This window comes from Pipra filicauda, unplaced genomic scaffold (genome assembly GCF_003945595.2).
Source record: "Pipra filicauda isolate LSUMZ 115617 unplaced genomic scaffold, ASM394559v2 scaffold9_size5747161_pilon, whole genome shotgun sequence".
Classification (NCBI taxonomy): Eukaryota; Metazoa; Chordata; class Aves; order Passeriformes; family Pipridae; genus Pipra; species Pipra filicauda.
This window is the reverse complement of record NW_024105198.1, coordinates 1436323-1457490: the sequence shown is the minus strand read 5'-3', so window position 1 is coordinate 1457490 and position 21168 is coordinate 1436323. Positions and strand designations below refer to the sequence as shown.

General features: G+C 54.3%; 1 protein-coding gene across 4 annotated transcripts in view; it reads left to right on the top strand.

Annotated features, from left to right (window-relative positions):
* Positions 1–21168, top strand: part of FRMPD3 (FERM and PDZ domain containing 3) — a 58290-nt gene that overhangs the window by 30159 nt on the left and 6963 nt on the right. For 2 of the 4 annotated variants that reach the window (XM_039378120.1, XM_027725096.2), the window contains exons 4-13: positions 332–377; positions 1620–1724; positions 2763–2870; positions 3419–3550; positions 4089–4208; positions 4338–4474; positions 5266–5389; positions 6037–6126; positions 7038–7217; positions 17546–17690. In XM_039378120.1, the coding sequence (XP_039234054.1) occupies positions 332–377; positions 1620–1724; positions 2763–2870; positions 3419–3550; positions 4089–4208; positions 4338–4474; positions 5266–5389; positions 6037–6126; positions 7038–7217; positions 17546–17690 (1187 nt within the window). Of the gene's footprint in view, positions 1–331; positions 378–1619; positions 1725–2748; positions 2871–3418; positions 3551–4088; positions 4209–4337; positions 4475–5265; positions 5390–6036; positions 6127–7037; positions 7218–17545; positions 17691–21168 lie in introns of all 4 variants that reach the window. The other 2 variants (XM_027725101.2, XM_027725108.2) reach the window with 2 other exon arrangements.

Here is a 21168-nt window from a genome sequence, read left to right as displayed (position 1 = left end):
TCTGGGGAGGGGGCTTATGCCAGTCTGCTGTGCCCCTACCAAAGCCTTGGGGTGTTGATGCACACTGATGGTCACTGCTGGGGTGGGGAAGCCTCAGCCGGAGCAGGGGGAGTGCCTCGGAGCAAATGCCATACCTGTTCCCAGCTGGCCAAGGAGTGGGCAGCACTGGGAAAGCATCCACAGCCGTATTATCAAGCACCCCAAGGAGCCCACAGAGGTCCTGGCTGCCATCGGGCTGGGAAGGGTGGGATGTGCTCTCAATAGCCAAATGCACATGTTGAGGTCATCACCATAAGGTCCCATCCACCTTCATTTCTCCTTTCTGTCACAGGAAGGCCAAGGACTTCATCATCCTCACGGTCCTGCACACCCACCAGGTGAGACTGGCGAGGCCATAGCCAGCTCCAGGGGAGCCAGGACAGGGGTTAAAAGCCCTTTTGGAGACTGAGGTGGGGTCCCCAGAGACCCCAGGAAACCACTCAGGCAGCTCAACTGACTTGTTGGACCAGTGTCCCACCACCCCAAGGCTCTTCCAAGCTGTGGGGTCTGAGAGCTGCCGCAGCCCCTTGGGGTCAGTGTGGGTGTGCAGCCATCTCCCTGTCCTTGCCACTGCCTCCTCGCAAGAGTGAGGGAGGAAAAATACACCCAAACCCCTGCGGTTTGCTGAGGACATCCCATGTGTCTGATGAAGTGACCCATCATCATGCCAGAGGTGGCAGGGAGGGGTCGTCCTCTGGGAGCTGGGAGTGCCAGACTGCAGTGTGGCTGGTGGTGGTGCTGGCACCAGTGGTGATGGTGCACCGGGGCTCAGCACCCGTGGTGCTGGAGCAGACAGGACCATCCTGCCACTGCCAGTGGCAGTGGTGGCAGGGCACCATTTCTGCTTCACTGAGCCCTTTGATGTCAGGGAAGGAGATAAGTGCAGAGCTCCCCTGTGCTCCCTTCCTCGCCAGGAAGATGCCACCACCCAGCACGGCCCCATCAAGAGCGGGGATGTGTGCCAGGCTCCAAAAAAGCTCTTTTCCTCCTGGCCCTGGATGGCCACCTGCCAGGACAAGCTGCTCAGCTGATGCTGGCACCATCGGGCATGCCCAGCTCTGTGGCACGAGTCTCCATGCTGGAACATGTGCAGGCACAGGCTCCCCAGCACTGCCACCAGAATGTCCTGCACGGATGCCCAGGGTCCTGCCTTCTCCCATCTCCCTGTGGCTGCAGACCCACATCCAAGGGGTTTGTCTCTCTGATCCGAACCAGTGCTGGTGCTTCCAAGCAAGACCTGGCTGGTGTCCTCCAGAGTTCAGCCTGCACAAGGAGTGCTGGACACATGAGCTCACTGGGGGTGCAGCTTCCCCTGTCATGCTGAGGCTGCTGGTGTGCCTTCAGGGACTGCTGCTCATCGTTCTGGCCCCGCCTGCAGCACCGTAAAACCACAACAAAGGGAACTTGCTTTCCACTCCCCATTTCATGGTTTGCTGCCCACTCCCCATCATCATGCTGGCTTCAGAGGGGCTTCCTCTGGGCTGAGTGTCTGGTTTTCCCCACACCATGGCTCCAAAGGCAGGCAGACGTACCACAGCTCCGAGGGCAGGCAGGTGATTTACCCAGTGCTCTCTTTCCAGTCTCCCAAATCTGCTTTCATCAGCGCAGCCAAGAAGGCGAAGCTAAGGTCCAACCCCGCGAAAGTCCGATTTTCAGAGCAAGTGACAGTCGGCGAGACGGACCCAGTAAGTCCTGCCCTGCCTTCCTCTGTGTGTCACCACCCCCTTGAGGTGTCCCTGGGACCGTGGGATGTGAGGTGTCTGGGGGCACAGGGCTCCTCTCCCAGTCTGGGCTCTGCCATTTGGCCTGGGGAGCCCCAGAGGGCAGATGCCCTTGGGCACAATCAGCATGTTGGGTCAGTGCTGGGGGGACATCCCCTATCCCTCTGTGGGACAGAGCCCCAGAAATTGGCCTTAGAAACCTGGTTCCTGTCTGAGTATCCCTGGGCACCCAAGGGAAGCATCCAGGCATTGCCAGCGCCTGCCCTAAGGAAGGTCTGTGGGTTCCAGCCTGATGCCAGAGGGTTCACAGGAATGCCTGTGTGTGGGGCAGGGTCACGAGGGCATTGCTACATGGCCATGGAGGCTGCAATGTTCCAGCCCAGTGCCTTTATCTCTTCATCAGAAAGGTTTTATTACTGAGCATACAAAAAAAATAGCCCCAAAATAAAATTGAAAAAAAACCCAACCCTGTAAAGTGCTTCTAGCAAATTCTATTTTTAAGCAAAATCAATTTGGTAATTATCTGATTGAAACACTTCTCACTAAATAAAACCAGCCTTCCCCCAACTTCCTGCAGAGGGGACGGGCTGGGTTGAGGGGGGTTAGGCTTGGGGTAAGGGTCAGGAGAAGGGGATAGGCTCTGAGCCACCCTGCCCTCCGCCTCCCCTCTGGGACACCAGCTGGGGAGTGGGACAGGCTGCCAGGCATGGGCACTGGGATGTGCTGGACAGAGCGGGATGCTCTGTTCCCAGTGCAGCTGCTGGGAGCTGGCGGGGTAAATCTGTCAGGCAGCTCCAAATTGCTTCAGCTCTGCGCTTCTCAATGGCTCAGCAGAGTGCTGGGTTTCCAGGGGAAATGTGCCTCTTAGTGCAAAAGTCCAGAGCAGTGGAGGATGCCACGAGCACTCCATCACTGACACTCGTTCTCTCTCCCCGTCTTCCCTCTGTCTCCCCGTGCCCCCCCATCCTCCTCGCCTCCCCCTTTGCCGGCCCCACATGCCAGGACATGTTGAAGAAAGAAGCTCTCCTCCTCATTCCCAATGTGCTGAAGGTTTTCCTGGAGAATGGGCAGATCAAATCCTTCACGTTTGACGGCAGGACCACTGTGAAGGTGAACCCCTCTGCCTCCCCCCGCGGCACCGTGACACTTCTCTCCTCCCACCTGCCCAATTCCATTTTTCCTCGTCTCCTGCTTCCGCGCACAAACGCCGCCGCAGCAGCGCTTGGCTGGCTGGGAGCTGCTCTGGCATGATGGATAGCCCGTCTGCCTCCCCGGGCGACACGCTTTGCAGCTGGCAGGGATGGGATTTTGCTCTCCTTCTCCCTCTCCTGACTTTCCTCCTTGCCGTGAGCCTGCTCTCCAGCCAGGGTGGATGCTCCTGCGAGTCCCCCTGCCAGCTCCCTGCAGATCCCTTCAGCACCACCACGGTGTTACCCGAGGTGCTGGGCATCTGGCCGCTGGTCACCTCCTGCTGCAATGTCACTTAGAGCAGCAGTGGCTGGGTACCACCCCACAGCCCCTCTCAGCACTGCCGGGCCTCATCCTTCACCAGCATGGCCCCAGCTGCCAGGGAGGGGCTGGGCTCTCACTGGGGTGCCAGTTCCCACCCTGGGAAGCAGCCAGTGCCTCGCAGCCAAGGATGTCTGTGATGTTTGCAGGACGTGATGGTGACATTGCAGGACCGCCTGTCGCTGAGGCACATCGAGCACTTTGCCCTGGTCCTGGAGTATTCCAGCCCGGAGCAGAGCCACCGCTTCCTGCTGCTCCAGGACAAGCAGCCACTGGCCCATGTAAGCTGCTGGGTGTGGGAGGGTGTTGGGATGGCACTGGGCAGGGGCCGGGGCACAGAGCGGCTCTTCTGCCCCCAGTGTGGGGCTTGGCTGGGGTTGTGCTGTGCGGTGGCATAGCCTCTCCTTGCCTCTGGCGTGGTCCTGCACGCTCAGGGGTGAAGAGAGTGGCCAGAGAGGGAGACAAGCAGGGTTTTACCCATTCCACACTGACAGCACCATGGAGATGCTCTAGGTTCCAGCCAGGGGAGCTACAGACAGCCTTTATGAACATCCTTGACCTGCCCAGGAGAGCCAGGAAGCTGGCACTGCACAGGACCAGGGATAAAATGGGGATCATGGAGGTAGTGTTAGCTTGTGTGGCATAAACCCCTGCAGCACCAGGCAAAGCTGTCACACCAAGGAAGGCTGGGCTGTTCCCGGGATGAAAGGATGAGGAAAGAAATCGGGTATCACCCCAAAAGAGAGGAGAGGGGGTCTTCTGCCCTACAGGCAAATATACAGTTCCTGGGCTCACTGCTCCCCTCTGCTCCTGACACAGGTTGTGCAGAGGACACACTACCATGGCATGAGATGCCTCTTACGTGTGAGCTTCTTCCCCAAGGACCCAGTGGAGCTGCTGCGCCGGGATCCTGCAGCATTCGAGTACCTGTACATCCAGGTAGGGGACTGGGAGCTGATGGTGCTCATGGCCCACACATCTGCCGAGGCTGGGCCTGTGGAGGCATCTTTCAGGTGGGAGATGCCTGTCCCTGTGTTTATCTGAGGACACCTCTCCTCCCTCCCGCAGAGCCGCAACGATGTGATCAGAGAGCGCTTCGGCACAGACCCCAAGCCAGAGATGCTGCTGGGGCTGGCTGCCCTCCACATCTACATCACTGTCTCAGCCACCCGCCCCAGCCAGAAGGTCTCCCTCAAGAATGTGGAGTGAGTCCTGCTCCCTGTCCCCACCTTCGGTGCAGCCCTCCTTTGCGCTCCTTCCCTGTTCCCCCGTGTAACTGGCGTGCTCCAAGCAATGATTTGGGGTGCAGAGCACGAGATGCCCTGAGAGCCCCACCTTGAGCTGGCCACTGGCTCATGGCCTCGGCAGCAGTGATACACAGCCCCTGGTCCCACCACGTGTAAGACCCCCTCACACTGACATCCAGCCCTGTGCAGCAGCCATGCCAGGGCTGGGGATATTTGCTGTGAGCCCAGGATCATTTCCATGGGAACCTGGGCAAGGAGAAAGCTCTGTGACTGCGTAATCTCAGCCCATCACCAAGCTGTTCAGACCTGGCTCAGCCCTCCTGCAGCTCCTGGGGGACCTAAATCCATACATAGTCCATCTGTGCAGGCTGGCCTTGCCCAGTGGGCACAGGGAGGAAGGAGGGAGATGGCACTCCAGGAGGACCCAAAAAGAGGTTTGGGAATTTGCCCTGCGTCCCTTAACCTTACATAAAGGTGAGGGGGAGCTGGGCTCAGCTGCAGAGCCTGGCACTGCTGTTCCCCAACTCAGTGCTGGTAGCTATGGCACCAGCCCGGGGTCCCATCCCCCTGGGGACCCAGGCTGGGGGCTGCTGCTGCCCCGGCTGTGACACCAAGGAACTACTGGTGTGGCTCCAGCTCCCTCTGACGGCAAGAGGATGCTCTGGGACAGCATCCCTGGTTTCTGTCCCTCTCTACCCGTCAGCAAGGGTCTCTGGCCTGGCAGCTCATGCAGGCTTCCCTCCCCACAGGAAGGAGTGGGGCCTGGAGCCCTTCCTGCCCCCCTCACTCCTGCAGCTCATCAAAGAGAAGAGCCTCCGGAAATCCCTCTCGCAGCAGCTCAAAGCCTACCAGCACCAGCCTGGCGGCACCAAGGTGAGCCCAGCACAAGCTGCCCTGGTTCAGGGCTGGTGGGGTGTCAGCCTGCCCTCCACCCCAGCCTGTTGTCCCCAGCTGCTCAGGGGCTCCTGTTGTTAAGTCCCCTTGGATGTGAGATAAATCCTAGGGAGACAGCCAGATGGACTCTCTCTCCTGAATCCAGTTCCAAACGCTGTTCTGGATTTCAGGGAGTGCGGTGAAGTTCAGGGGTGAGATCAGCTGAGATCCAGCTCTCAGCTTGGCTGAAGTGGCACAGATCAGTTTATTGTTATCTCTGTTTCTGGACTTGGAAAGCTCTGGAGGCGGCTGCTGAGCCACTGCCTTGGACCCTGCAGCTCCCTGGGGACGGGGGGCATATATCCCCCAGGAGGGTTATACATCCTGAGGTGTGGGTTATACATCAAGCATTGGGGCTCCTTCCTGGCTGTGCCTCAGCTCTGAGTTAGCTCCCAGCATCTCCCAGGATGGCAGAGGAGTGGAGACCCCCCAACCCCATGTCTCAGATTCCTGCCAGTACAGCCCATGCCTGGAGCTGCCTGACCACTTGCTGTCCATTCCTACTGAGACCCCCTAAGTTTGCACCAGTCTCTTGCATTTTTTCCCCTTGTGCTCATGGTTATCATCTTTGTGATGTGTCTTGTCAGGTCTCCACAGCCCAGGCAAAGCTGCAGTACCTGAGGATCCTGAACGAGCTGCCGACCTTTGCTGGGGTCCTCTTCAACACCGTGGGGCTGGTACGGTAATTCAGGGTGGGCTGGGAGGGGCCTGGCAGTGGTCCTGAGAGTGTGCTGGAGGGGAGAGACAGGGGAGGTGTGGCTCCCACAGAAATTATTTCCCTCAGTCTCTTACTCTGCCCTGACAAGGTCCAAACCCACCCAGTAAAGCCTTCAGAGCCTCTGCTGTCAATAGGTTGGATCTTCAGCTCTGCAGGGTCAGGGTCAATTCTGTTCTTGCCACCCTGTTGGGCAACGAGATGACCTGCTCGGTGAGGTTGGAGTAGTTTCAGACGTGTTTGTAACTTGATCGTGCCCTGGCAGCATCTGGTGTGGGTGCTTTGCCTTTTTTCTCCCATCTCTGACACCAAAGCAATGACTCTCATCCAGCCTATGAGTTGAACTACGTGTAAGGAGTACAAAGTATTCCCTTGTTCTCTTCTGCACTGCTCTGCCCAGCTCCTCTTCTCCTCCATGTCTGGCTTGAAGCATCCTTCTAGACCAGAGCAAGAAAGATCCCTATATCCAGCCAAGGCTTTGGTCTTTCTTCTTTTCTAAAATACATTCACTCCCTCCTTTGCTTCCTTCTCTCAGAGGCAGTGTCAGATCAGGCAGATTTGTAACACGCTCTCACTTCTGTGGAGTGACACCAGCGAGCCTGAATATTTCATGTGGACAGTTAGTTCAGAGCTTTATTTTAAATAGCCATGGCATCCTGCACACCATTCCCAGCTCTGCAGAGGGGCTCAGGGAGGCAGGTTCATGGCACCAGCTTCACCTGCTGCTCTGAAAAGGCCATCGGCACCCGACCGAGGTGCCAACATTGAGGCTTGGCTCCATGGAGAGAGCCAGGCACAGCCTGTACAGCCCCAGGGTGCATTTATTCACCCCTGTCTGTCTGTCTCTCTTTCCCCATGTGCCTGTGCCCCCAGGATGAGAAGCAGCCAGCCACCACCCTTCTGGTGGGACCCCGGCACGGCATCAGCCACGTCATCGACCTGAAGACCAACCTCACCACGGTGCTGTCGGAGTTCAGCAAGGTCAGCAAGATCCAGCTGTTCAGGGAGAACCAGGGGGTGGCCCGGGTGGAGACAAGCATCCTGGATGCCAAGGTAGGCACTAGTGCCATAGAGGCAGGCACTGGGGAGAGGGGCTGGTGTGCAGTGTGAGACTGGGGGTCTGGAGCCAGCCTTGAGAGGATTCAGGTCACAGGTGCGTGTTGGAGCATCTCCGTGGGGATTTCTAGAGGCTCCAAAGCCCCTTTCACGCTGTGGTCACAGGATGTGTGGTCTGTGGCACCTCCCCTGCCCATCTGATTCCTTGTGCCACACGGGCAGGGACTGGTGCCAAGGGCCATGGTGCAGGGGTGGTGGTGTTCTGGCCATGACCCAAACCCCTACCCAATGGTTTGAGCAGAGTCCTCTGGAGGCAGGACAGCTCAGGGCTGGAGAGGAGCAGTACGTGGCCATACCTGGGCTGGGTGCAGGTACTGGAGGGGACTGGGGGGGTTCCTGCATTAGCAGCACTTGTGAAACTTGTTGAGCCCTGCAAGACTGCTGAATGAACTGGAAATTATGTGGGGCATGGGTGTCAGGCTCAGAGTGTGAAAAGAAACCACTGTGTCACTGGTCCAGCAAGCTCCCCCCTGGTATCTTGCCAACTGCCCCCATTATCCTCCCCTTCAACCCACAGAGCCCACTCCTTGGTGTACATGCCCTCCTGAGCCCTGTGTCTTGTCATCCTCCATCTCCTGCTAGTTGTTGTGTGGTGCAGTGCTGTTTCTGATAGTCAGTCCCCATGGTCAGGCCCTGCCACCCCTCCTCACCCCTCGTGGGTCCCAAACCCTTCAGAAAAACTGTCAGCAATACAGCAAGAGCCGTACTTGCTTTTTTGATGTCTGGTCCAGCAGCCACAAGATCCTAAGGAGATCTTCCATTGGCCTTTGCTCAGGTTTTTAGCAAGCTGGGACATGTCCCCAGCAGACTCAAAGGCAGATAACCTTGTGCCTGCTCCAGAGCATCCTTGGTGTCACTGCCTCCCTGCCCCGTGGGGAAGGACAGCTGAGAGGCAGAGATATTACAGATAAATGCCAAACCTCATCTTCTCCTCTTCTCCCACCTTGAATTCAACAGGACAGAGGTAGGAGTGAATTTGGGCTAAGTTAGACAGGAGCAGTACTTGGCAGGGGCTGTTTGGCACAGTGGAGCCAGGACAGCTGTGGGGCACAGAGGTGCTGCTGTGCAGCACACTGGTGTATCTGCACAAGCCCTCTGAGCTTTTGGCTGTGGGTCAGTTTTGCTGCCCCTACATTCATCCCTTTTTCCCCTGAGACTGATGAAGCTGAGCTGCTTTGCTGCTGCCTCTGTGTTTCCTCATCTCCTGCAAGGTCTTTAAGCCTCAGCCCTCTCTCCAGCCCTTTCCTTGCACCATTTCTGTTGTAGTCTTGCAGATGTAATCATGGTGGATTTGTTTAGGATTCTTCTGCTGCCTTCTGTCCCGGTGGATTTTAGTACTTTTTCCCACCAGGCTCATTAATTCCTCCACGTCTGTTTTCCTGCTGCCACTGTGCCTGGTCCAGTAGATCTGCTGAACTGCAGTAACACCCCAGTAGCCTCTGCCAGAGCCACATTAATCCTCATCCCCTCTGCTTCAGTTCTCCCTTCCAACAGCCTCATGTTTTTGCATTCATAACTCAGTGGGTATTTGGTCAACTGTAATATCTGTAATATTTCCTCTTCTGCGTCCCACTGAGGTCAGTTGTTGCCCAGTTAAGTCCTGGTGTCCTGCTGTGGCTGTCCCAACCCTTCAAAACCCTCAACCTCCCCTACTGCAGCCTGGGCAGGTGGAAACCCTTCTTGCCCAGCCCCTCCAGCTGCCTGGGCTGTGCAGATGCCCGTTGGTCTCCTCCTTACTGCTTATAGAGCAGAAATAACCAAGGGACACCCTCTGCACCATGAGTAACCCTGCTGGTTCCTCCTGGTGCCTGCACCCCTCGGATTTGTGTGTATAAAATCACCATATTAATGCATTAATAATACGCTGGTCACAACCCTGTGACTGCCCGTGGCTCCCTGTGAGCGCTCAGAGCTGTCCCTGCTGTCACGTAGCTCCGTGGCTGTTCCAACATGTGCCAGAGCTGTGCAGGAAGATGTGTGGCACTGGCTGTGCTCCATGGGCTCATGGTGGGGTGCTGCTGTCCCCTCCCTGGCGTGGGAGAGGGCAGTGTCCCCCCCGGCACAGACTGTCCCCAGGAGTGACAGATGTGCTGGAGGCTTAGGTGACGCTGGAGTCCATCTGCTGTGAATTAGGTGGCAATTCCCACACAGCTTGTCCACAGATCCCGCTATGCTGCTCCCCTCAGCCATGCTCTGCAGCAGCAATCAGCCACTACCAGCCCTTTCCTGCTGGAGGAGGAGATTTTCTCCTGTGTCCCCTCTGTCCAGCCCCCCAAAGGCTGGAGAAAAGCCAGCTCACATACTTCCCACAAGCACAGTGGCTTTATCTCCGTGAGAAATTCCAGGCGGCTGCCTACAGCCACCCAAAGCCCCTCTGCCTGCCTGGAGCACCCCATTTGTGGATCTCAGCAGGCTCAGCAGCACCCTGCCAGCACAGAGGCTGCTGTTATCTGTCTTCATTTAGCCCTTATCCAAAGGGCTGGGATTTAAAGCCAGAATGTCTGCTCCAAAACGAGGCATATGCTAATCCTGCGCAGGACAGCGATGGATGAGGCAGGCTAAGAAAAGCAGGCAAAAAGATCATTACCTCGCAGTGCTAATCTGCTTTCTACAATTATTCTATTGCACTGAACGTGTCGCTGGCTAAAGCCCTGGATTGCAAATAAATCTGTTTGTGGCGTGAGTCGCAAACCATTAGAGGGTTGTGCTCGAAGTAGTGTCCTGACTGCTCTGGGGACCTGTCAAATCCATATCACCCTTGGAAGCCTGTTGGAGCCCCATGGATTGCAGTGCAGGAGGGGATGCCCACCTGGGCTGTTGTGCCTGGTGCTGCTGTGCCGTGGGATGCTGGTGCTGGGGCAGCTCCCAGCCTGAATCCGTACGAGGTGCTCGCTGGGTTACTGTGGAAACACAGATGGTCAGTCATGGTTCAGGGATTTGTGCAGAAAGGCCATCTTGAATTTCTCAGGGCAGTTAAAATGATGGGTTAAAAAAAGGGGTCAGGTCACGGAGCATCCATCAGCTGGAGGTCTGAACACCCTGACTGAACCAGCCAGTCCTTATCCCCCGCTGGCCTGCAACTACAGCCCAGACTCACCCACCAGGAAGGAGCTGGGGGAGATTTTCAGGTAACAAGCAGGCTTGAGGAGATGGTAAACCATTTGCATTTATTTTAGGAGAAAAAGAAATGGTGTTTGTCTTATGAATTATTCACTAGGTAGTTAATTCGTTTGTTTTGGAGCTTTTCCAGCCTGGGCTTCCATTTCTGTTTAAAACAGCACATTTAGGATACAAACCCAGGGCTGGTACCTCTGCTTTGCCTTCTTAAGCTTTTTGCCACTGCGAGTGTGGCAAGGAGGGGGCCAATGCTGACAGGACCCCTCACAGAGGAGCAGAGGAACAAAAGCCTCCAGGCCTATGCTACCGGTTCCAAGAAGGATTTTTGTTCCCTGCAAGGTCCGTGAGAGCTGCTGGGAGGACAGGAGCAAGTTTCATCTCAACAGTCACAAGGGAGCAGGGCAGGTTTGCTTGGGAATGCTGAGAAAGGTCACATCCTGTAGCTGGGGGCAGGACAGTACTCCCCCAGCTGCCCTGAGTGGTGCAGGTGTTTTGCAGGATTTTGTGGTCATTCCTGCCTGGCAAAGTCTCCTCTCTGCTGTGACTGTTGCTTCTCCATTCTTCCTCCTGCGCTCTGGACTTGCTGACGTTCAAGCATTGATTCTGAAGCTCATAGATTTGCTGGGGGCAGCCAGGTGGCAAAAGGTGTCTCCTGTGATTTTTATGCATTAAGTGCAGCTTGTGCAGGGGGCACTGTGTGGGGCTCAGGGGGCCCTGCATCTCCCAGGGGCTTCCCCCTCCTGCTGCCTGGCAGTGCTGGGACCAGCATTTGAGAGTGGCCAGTGCTTATGTTCCAGCTCAGAACTGGGCTTCAGGCATGCATCTCCTCCCCTCCCCAGTGCAGTCCTCTTCTACCTCCCAGTATCCCAGGAAGGACAGTGTCAGCATCTCCTGCCTGGCACCTGGACAAGCCCAGCAGCCCCGATGGGGCACAGAGGGGTGGATGACTGGCCACCACGCTCACCAAGGCTCCCCAGTGCAGGAGGTGTGGGGAGAGCTGCCTCAGCTCCAGGCTCCCCTGGCTGTGCGGCTCCACAGCTCCCGCAGAAACAAAAGGTTTGTTTTTTACTGAAATGCCTTTTCCAACGGAGCATTTCTGCTTTCTGATTTACACAGCTACACACCGCTGGGCTTTTTCTTATTAACAGTCTTGACTTTGGAAAAAAGGCTGCTGAAGCACTCTGAATGAGAATGAAGGAAGAATGTTTGGGGGACAGCTGGATCGCCTGAGCCCAAAAACAAGTGTGTGCAGCTTGAAAGAGGAGCTGTTCCAGGCTGTGTCCTGTCCCTGTGTGGGGCTGTGGGGCATGAGCACAGGGTGTCTGGCTGCTGGACAGGCACAATTCAATCAAAGGCATCTGGGTAATTGACTTCAGTCTCCAGCAGGGCCTGCAGCCAGCCAGTGCTTAAGTCGAGATCAAGACTTGACAGAGGAAAACAAAGGCAAAATTAATTCACAAAGGTCCCTGGCTGCTGCTGTGCCTGGAATCTGGGTATTGATCTTGGTGTCCCAGGGGCCCCCAGTGTGCTTCCAGCCTGCCATGAAAATAAATACCATGCACAGCTGGGGTTCAGCCTTTCCCTCTCCCCCTGGAAGAAGCCACAGAGCCCCTTCCTCTCACTGGAGATATGATGGTGACCCCTCCGAGCCCTCCCTGCTGGAGCCAGCCCCGAACCCAGTGGTGCTCCCCCAGTTGAGCGTTGCAGGGACATGCCATGGGTGCCCAGGCCAATGGCCTCTGTGTATTTGCCAGCTTGTGGTCTGAAAACTGTGGGGAGCCCCATCGTACTGACAAGGGCAGGCGAGGCCAACATTACTCCTGCTTGTGCAAACACTGGCTGAATCCTATCAGATGTTTCCATGAAGAGCAAGGCTTCAGAGTGACGATGGACCTGGAGGCTCTGGTTCCTTACGCTGGATTCGTCTTTATTTGCATTAAGCCGTGCTGAAACACTGTCACCTCGTGGGAGAGAGGGAGGGGTTGAGATTTCCTTTGGCTCAGTAGATGGGGTGGGAGGGGCGGGCGCAGATTCCCGCTCACAGTGGGATGTAGAGCAAAGCAGTGGGATGTAAAGCAGAGAGCAGTGGGATGTAAAACAGAGCAGTGGGATGTAAAGCAAAGCACGTCCCAGTGTGTGGTGCCAGCCCCGGCGCCACCCAAAGCGCTGCCTGCAGGCACCCAGGACGGGAGCCAGCCAGAAAGACGGGAGCCAGCCAGAAACACAAGAGTCAGACAACACGTGGAGAGGATGAGTTTCCAAGGCCCTCAAAGCCAAATTTGATTTGTTCGCTTAAAAAGGAATTAAAAAAAAAAAAAGAAATTAAAAACTCCTCAACCAAACAAGCAGCCCTCGGGCACCCAGTGGGCGTGAAGGGAGCCTGGGTGTGCTGCAGCCTGGGGAGGCCTGAGAGCTGCCTTCCTTCAGCAGATAGGAAATGTGGAGGATGCCAAAAGCACCAGCAGGCTCTGGTTGTTAGAAATCCCCCGAGCCTTTTGAGTAGCCGGGGGGGAAGATGAAAGCTAGCCAGGGTGGCAGCTCCAGCAGGATGGGGAGGTGTCCTGCACCTTCCCAGGACACAGCAGCACAGAGAGGGGACACGGCACCAGCACTGAAGCAGAGAGGAGGAGACCCCCCCCCACAAGCCTGCAGTCTCTAGAGGTACCTCTCCATCCAGTTTTGTAGGACTGCAAGGCACAAGGAGGGTGTTCACCTGGCAGAGGTGACGACTTCTTGAACCCTGAGGAAGGAGAGACCTGCAGGTCTGCTGGAAACCAAGGCAGGGCATTTATTGATCAACAGGTGGGAAATTGTGGTCCTAATCACAAGCAGCCTGGTATTGATAGAGCTGAGTTCATAATGCTTAAGGGGAGACAAGGAAAGGTCAATGTAGAAGTGAAAAATCGACTGCTGTCTCGTTAGGCCCGGGTGCCTATATTATATAAACTTGGCAGTGCACCTCAAGTAAACCAGGGAACATAAATTATGTAAATTCATCTCCCATCTTTATACTGCACTGTTTTAAAGAAAGCAGGGTAAGACCCAGAGCACATGATAAAGGGGGGGAGACTAAAAGGAAATGCACATAAGCTTAAGGGCTATCATATGCATAGATTTTCCTGCATAGGTCATAAATTAATTTAAATATGAGGACTATTAAAATCCTCTAGCATAATCCTGGACATAAAATTTCCTCCACATGTCCTTCTATGAAACCTTTGCCTTTATCTGAACAAGACAATACCCTCCAGAAGGACATTGAGGTTTGATTTAAAGGTAGGGCATAATAGAAAAAGCACTATATCATTAATAAGCTAATGCAAAAGTTATCTCTTCCATCCAGTATAAATGTATTTTGTTTTACTTTCCAGAGTGACTGGTTGCCGAGCAGGAAACTTGGAGTGAAAAAGTGTCCTTTCCTCACAAGGCCTAGAAAATCTAGAAAACCATTATGAGTGAAAGACCAAAACACCAATAATTTCAGGCTGGTATTACACATTTAGATGTAGAAAGAGCATTCTCTTTAAAATTACCTTCTTTACATGTTGGCGTATTACAGGTCAGAGACGAACCTTTTCCTGGGCATCCCACTGGAAATCTGAATCAGTGCTGACAGGGCAGGGAGCAGGGTCTTAGAAGAATGGCACTGGTTTTGCTCCTGCTGCATCCTTCCCTGCCTTCCAGCTGCTCACAGAAGTCTCTCTGCTCTACTGCACCACTGGGTTTAGAAAACTTATGAAGATTCGTGCTCTTCCAGGTTGCTGCCTTTTTGTCAGGTTTGGTTGAGATTGAGCAGCAAGTTAAAACAATTGCAGGGAGACACAGGAGTGTTGCATGTGCACCTCAAGTGCACCAGCCCTTGGGGACCAGGCCAGTCCTGACCACAGGCACGAGCCTTCGCTGCTTCTTGCAGGATGTTTCCAAAGGAAAGGGGGTCAATCCCATTTGCTGCAAGCCATGGCTATCACAAAGAAGCCCAAAGCACGGCCCTGTGTGGTACTTACTTTAGCAGCTCCGTGCAAAGCTGCCCTGAATTTACCATTTAAAACCCTTAGCACCATCAGTTGGAAATTTTTCATGCATCTGTTCACAAAGTCAATGTTTGCTCAGCTCTCCTGTGCCTGGCTGTCTCTGCACGGTCTCATTTGCTTTTCCTACGTGGAGCAGGGTGACCAAGGTTGCTGATGCCTAAAAATAACATCTCCATTAGCTGCCATCCCTGATACCTCCTCTTTGTGGCCTGATTTCCCAATGAAACAAAGCTGCTGTGATCATGTTGCCTCTTTGCCTCTTGACCCCATAAATAACTCTCAGATCTGCTGGCCACTTTCAGCAGTGGCTGTTGCAACAGGGTGGATGTCTCAAAGGTAGCTGAGCTGTTGCAATCTCAGCAAAACCACCTAGGTGAGAGAGAGATTCTGTCTTGTAACCCCACATGGAAAAGTGTTATGGCCAGACCTCTCTTAGTGAGCAGCAGAGAAGCTGCCAAGGCCAGGGGAGATGCACAGCCTGACTGAAACAGCTTTGCTCACATTCAGTGTCTTTGTAAACAGCCCATAATCCATCAGCAGGACACAGAGCCCCAGCAGTGTGGGCTCCCAGGCCATGTGGAGATCACCAGAGTGCTGCAGCTTAAGTGATTTAATCCCTAATAACAATATTTGAACGCTTAACAATTAGAGAAGAACTTTCACGCAGCTCCCTTGTCAAGATGTGAGAGTAATCATTTCTAAGACCCCATTCTAAGCTGTAATGCTAATCAGTATTAAGATCCCTCTTTTTCAGAGCAGAGTGCCACAGTTAACCCCAGCATGCCAAGCACTGATTGCTGGAAGCTGTTCTGGAGGCTGGACTTGCTTGGACACCTGGTAGGGAGGTCACAGCACCTTGGTGCTTCTGTTTCATTTGTAGGCAAGAAACTACAGTCAGGGTGGTTGTCCCTCAGTCCTGTGGTTGTACCTCAGGAGGACTGATCCAGGGGCTGCTTCTTGCCAGCAAGAACCTACAGTCCCATCTCAGGATGGGTGGGAAAAATCCTGAAGCAGAGGAAGCTGAGCAAATCTGGGAATGGGTCTCAGAGATAAAGATACCCAGCTGGGGTACTGAGGCTTCACTGTGGGCTGGACTGTGAGTGCTGACAGGGAGGCACTGAGGGTCCACAACTCTGTGCCACTCTGCTTTGGTGTCCCCAAGAGCTGGCTGTGAATCTCTGGTGTGGGACTCACACTTGGTGGAAACTGCCTCCTAATTTTCCATTTGAAAGGGAATTCTCAACCCACCTTGGCCTCTTTGTTTATTCTCCTGGTAGTGGATGTTTATCAGCCATTGCCTCCCTCCCGCTGGGGTTTGTTCCCTTCCTCACTGTTGCACTCCAACCATCGGCTGCCACAAAACAGAGGGGGGAAAATGCACAAATATCTCTCCATTCAACAGATGGCTTGAAAAAACCAAGGAAGCTTAGCCAAGACACTTGTTTTAAGGGTACTTCAGACACAGAAATGGAACACATGGTTTCCTTTCATCACTTGTGTCAAGATTGGAGCTGGGCTAGGAGGTGTCACCCCCCTCACCGTTGCACGCCTGCCTCCCTCAAGCTATGTGGAGAATCTCTTCACTACTCTGTCTTGAGGACATTCACCTGTCAGGCTCTTTCTCTTCCACATCGAGTTATTTCTTTTCCTTTCTCTTCCTGCACAACAGCCAAAGAGGGAACTTTTTTACCCTGGCCCAAGGGAAAATCTGCCCCTGCCAGGGGCTGGCGTGGCTTGGGGATCACATGCAGCTCTGCCCAGGGCTGATGTCTTCACACACAAGTTTATTGCAGTGTGTGGTCCAGAGTGTGACGTGCTGGCCTAAGGCGGGTCTTCCTCTGCCACAATTGGCTTGGTGGCTTAAAAAAGCAAATATTGAGCAGAGTACAGAACTGGCCAGTGGGTACCAGGAACCTCCTGTGGTTATAAAACAAGAAAACCAAAATAGCTTTAATGCTTTTCACACTGCGTAGGCTTGAGCGGTTTTTAAAACAGGCTTGGTGTGCCCTGAATGTGGTAAATGAGTTCCTCAGAGTCCTGGAGGGCTGTCAGTGTGCAAGAGACCGGGCATGGCAGGAGGGGCAGCCTGAGACACAGCAGCTAAACGTCCCCCAGCTGCTTCAGATAAGCCCTGTAACGGGATACAAAGGTCCTTTGGGTAGGGGTGCTTTGTGTAAGGGGTAGATGAGGGCAGGAGCTGCCTTGCCATAACTTTATTGAAGGCACTGTCAATTTTTTTTCCATCTCATGGGTCTACCTTGAGCAGTGCTGGGGGCTCAGGCCGAGCGTGGACCACTCGACTGAGCTGTGTGGGGTCCCAGCAGTGCATAGGAGACCTCACAGGGGTGGGTGAGAGTGAATCCCACCCCAACAGCTTCCCCAGGATAGCTCGTCTTCTCCTTGGGACAAGCTGGGAGTCAGGGAGTTGTGCTGTCTGCTGCTCGACTGTGCCGTGAGGTGACATGTCACACAGATCATGTCTGATTTTTATTTCTCCTTAAAGCAAAGATCTTTTTTAGCATGCGAATAAACACTCTCCTAAAAGAGAAGACACCATCTGCTCCCAAGCACAAATTTAATTTTCCAAAGGGATAGATTTAAATAAGACCCACAGGCACGGAGTGGTAGCTGGGGGAGCCTGTCATGGGGCTTGGCCCCTTTGGCATCTTGCTGGAAGCAGATGTCTTAGTTTATGGGGGGGGAGACGTGGTGCCTGCAGTGGAACAGAGGTTCTGGCAGCTGGAGACTCCACAAACTCCCTGAGCTCCCAAGGTTAAACTGGTGCTTGCAGGTAGGCTTAGAGCATCGACAGGCAGACAAATGATCAGAAGGCAGTTGTGTGGGGGCTCTGCCACACACAGCCTGTGCCCAGTGGGGCTCCAGCTCTTTCCTCATCCTCAGGGGAGTCAGCAAGCAGGAATCACAGCTGCAGCGAGGCACTTTCTTGTGGGTGGGCTGGAGCAAGGATGTGCACCTGGCTGGTTTTTTCCTGTGCGAGTGCTGAAAGTGCCAGCAGCTCACCAGTCACACCAGTGACTGGTGCAGCCCCTGTGGAGCTCTGCTCCCTGTCAGCTGAGCCTCGTGGCCCTCACGTGCTTTGCCTCTCTTGCCTTCCAGCCGCTGGTGTTGCTGATGGAGTGGCCTGAAGCCACCAACTTTGCCTGCCTCATCGCGGGCTACTGCCGTCTGCTGGTGGACTCCAAGAAGATGATCCTGTCCAGGGCCCCCAGCCAGCCACCCCCACCTCAGATTATCAAGGCAGGTACGTTTCAGCCTCTGCTTTCTGTGCGAGCCCCTTCCCCAGCCTCCCCCTCCCTCTCCTCCCTCCACCCAGGGCTCTGCAGCATTAGGAAGGTGAAGGGTTTCTCTGGCATCTCCCCTCTGCTCCCACTCACCCCGAGAACGAGCAGCCTCCCTTTTAACCAGAAGGCAAGGAGCAGGGACACAAGTCCTCGCTTTGGATAGGCTCTGGCTTGCGGTGTCAGCTCAAGCCGCAAACGCTCGCTGTGAGTGTTGTTCTGGCAACTCCTGGAGCAGATCCAGGAGGTGCTGTTTGAGAAGACCTGTAATGCTGCCAGCTAAATGCTGGATCCTCACAGAACAGCCTGTGTGCTGCCGCAGGGATGCAGCACATGCTCCTTGGATGGCATCCCGGCTCCAGGGACCTACATGAGGTCCATTGGACTGCATTTCTGCTGCCTTTGGATACTGCTGCCTCCATCCTGGGGGGCTGAGCTGCACGGGCAGCTCTGCAAGCATGGCTGCTCTGCTGTTTCCCAAATCAGGAAGGCAACTTTGATGTCCCAGCTTTTCAGCCTGATGCAAGGAGCAGAAGGCTGGTCTGGGCACAACAGGAGGTTCTGTCCTGACAGGCACCAATGCTGTTCCTTGAGGATGGATTACAGGTGTGAGTCATGCTCAGGAAAGATCAGTGATTCTCAGGAGTGATTTCAAACAAGGGCCAGCCATGCTGCTGTTCCATGCAGGTGTTCACATCAGATGTGTTTTGTATTGGGAAATACAAAATATGGGTAAAATACCAACCCAGAGCTCTATGGAAGGTTGCCCCAAGACCTCCCAAGTGAAGCTGCAGCTTCAGGCAAGTTTTTAGTTTAGCTGGCAGTGTCACAATTCCCTCCTCGAGGTGAGACTGGCTTGGGGAGGTGGGAGGAGTGCAGAGAGTTAGCAGGGTCCCTGGGAGACGACTTGGTGCCATTGGGGAAGGCACTTGGACACAGATTCAGCACATGTGGGAGGACACCCTCACAAGAGGCATCAAGAAAGCACCTGCAGCAACCTCAGTGAATCCAGGCAAAGGCCTGGCAGTTGATGATGGTGTGAGTATAAGCAGTTTCCTTTTCCTTCTTCCCCTGTGGCTCCGTTTGACAGCTGTCACTGTGCTCCCTGCTCTGGGTGCCCTATGGGAACATATTCATATGCTGTGAGCAGAGGGTGTTTCCAACTTAACTGGCCATCATCAGAGTGGTCCTTCCCTGGCTCATGTCACCCTGACATGGGCTACTGGGACACATGGGGCACATGGCTGTGGGGAGTCACAGGGTGGGGAGAGCATCCCAGAACATACCCAAGGGCTTGGAAGGAGGCCGGTGGCACCCACAGGGTGCAAGTGGTGTTTTTCCACACTCTAGCAATGATGACAATAGCCAGGATTTTTTCTTGGGGAGATTTTCCTTCATGGGTGTGGTCCAAACCTCTGCCTTTGCCCTTTTCTTGACAGTCTCAAGAAGCCAATGTCACTCTGCTGGGGGTAAGGGGGAGTCACAGTCTGGGTAGGACAGCAGTGGAGCAATGGGTCTGAGCCAGCCCCTCCCTGGATGGCCTGTTCTATCCTCAGAGGTGCAGTGAAAACCTCTGTGACCAGTGGAGCGGAGCAGTTTCCCTGCAGACCCTGCACACTCGGCCCAGCTGCTCAGCCGTCCTTCAGAAGGAGTGAATTTAGTGTGTATTGGGAAAAGTCTGCTCACAGTTCTGGTCTCAAAGGGCTGCAGGCTGAGCTGTCAGGAGCTGGGTGGATCACAGGGAGCAGGGACTGCTGATCATTAGCACATCCTTGCAGGAGTGATAAGAAAGCCCCACTGGGATGAACTGTTAGCCCAGACGGTTGACTTCCCAGGCTGCAGGCAGGCTGTGCCAGCATCTTAAATGTAAAATCAAGCCTTGGCCCATGCTTTTACCTAGAAGAGGAGCACATCCATCTTCCCTGAGGCCCATTAAAACCTCCTGCTGAACTGCAGACATTTTTAGAAATGCACAGGCTGTCCCAGTGTTGTCAGTTAGATCCATCTCTCTGCATTTCCCTGCAGAGCCATATGCCAGAGCCTTGCCCTCCGTCGTCCCTGCCCCTTCTTTCCCCCACTCCCATCAGGAGCCATTGTCAGCCAAGCAGCTCTCTGCCCTTAATTGCTCTCTCAGCTCTTTCTCAGGAACTTTTACCCCCCGAGCATCCAGCAGCTGGATTATGGATTTGAGGGGTTTGGCCCCATTCAGCAGCAGGCCCTGGCTCATCATGAGCAGCCAGTGAGGCATGGACATGATCCACTGGAGGTGTCTGGGTTTGGGAAAGCCTCTGCCTCAGCCTGTGCCACCCTGCCACATCCCACATGTCCCCTCATGTGTTCCCCCACACAGCATTTCCGAGCACTGGCATGGCCACAAATGAAAGAGACTTTGGGTTGAGTGGGGATTTTAGCACTGCAGGTGATCAACAGTATAATAAAAACGTGTGTTTGGGGAGACAAATTGTCCAATTTGTTGAGCTAATGAATTTAATTAGGATTTGTTTGATTTAATTTATCCTTGGTAAGACAGAACCTGCATCCCCTGGCAGCCATTCTCAGCACAGCTGCACAGTTCAACCTGCAATGCAGACAGATGCCTCTCCTGAGGGCTGGACTACTGGCCAAGCAGTATTTCAGCCACTTGCCTTGCCCAAGTGAGCAAGGGCAGGCTGTCACAGGTAGATGCTTCACAGCAAGAGCAGCAGGCTCTTTCAGAGCCAGCCTGATCCAATAGCCATCAGCCAGACAGAAATAACACATGGATCGTGGGCAGCAAGGGACAGGGGGCTGGGGGTGTGTCTGTCACTTAAACACAGCCAAACTACATTGGATGCCTCCCCAAAAGGCAATACTGCACCACATTTAGCAGTCTCCTGAGGAGCACTGCTTGGTCTGGCCAATGTTAGGCAAAAATTGTGACAATTTCTTCTTGCCAGTGAGCAGGCAGACTGAGGCTGAAGGTCCTTGTTGGTGCATGCAGCCAGGCTGCTCCTGCTGCCCTCTGGATGTGGCTGGTGGATCAGTGATGTGGCACCTGCGTCCCTGTGTCAGTGCTGGATGTGCTGGCCAGCCCTCCTCTGGCTCTGCCCAGCTCTGCCCCCAGCAACCTACTGGCATCTTGCTTCTTGTCCTTGCTGCTGTCACGCAGCACAGATACAAGGCATTTTCCCAGGTAGCTAACAGGGAGAGAATCCTGCCTGGAGCAGTAAGAAAGCTTGAGACATTTAGGAAACAGACCTGTTGGGAAAGGTTAAAGGAATTTGCCGTGGTTAGTCTGGAAAAGAGATGGGCGGGGAGATGGAGAGGAAGGAACAGAACAGTATTTCTGATGCCTCAAAGCTGTCTGTGAAAGGGCACTGATCAGTTGTGCTGGTGGTCCATGGTGGCATTGATCTAATTCCTCATCAAAAAGAAAAAGCTTTAAAGTCAATACTCTTTTAT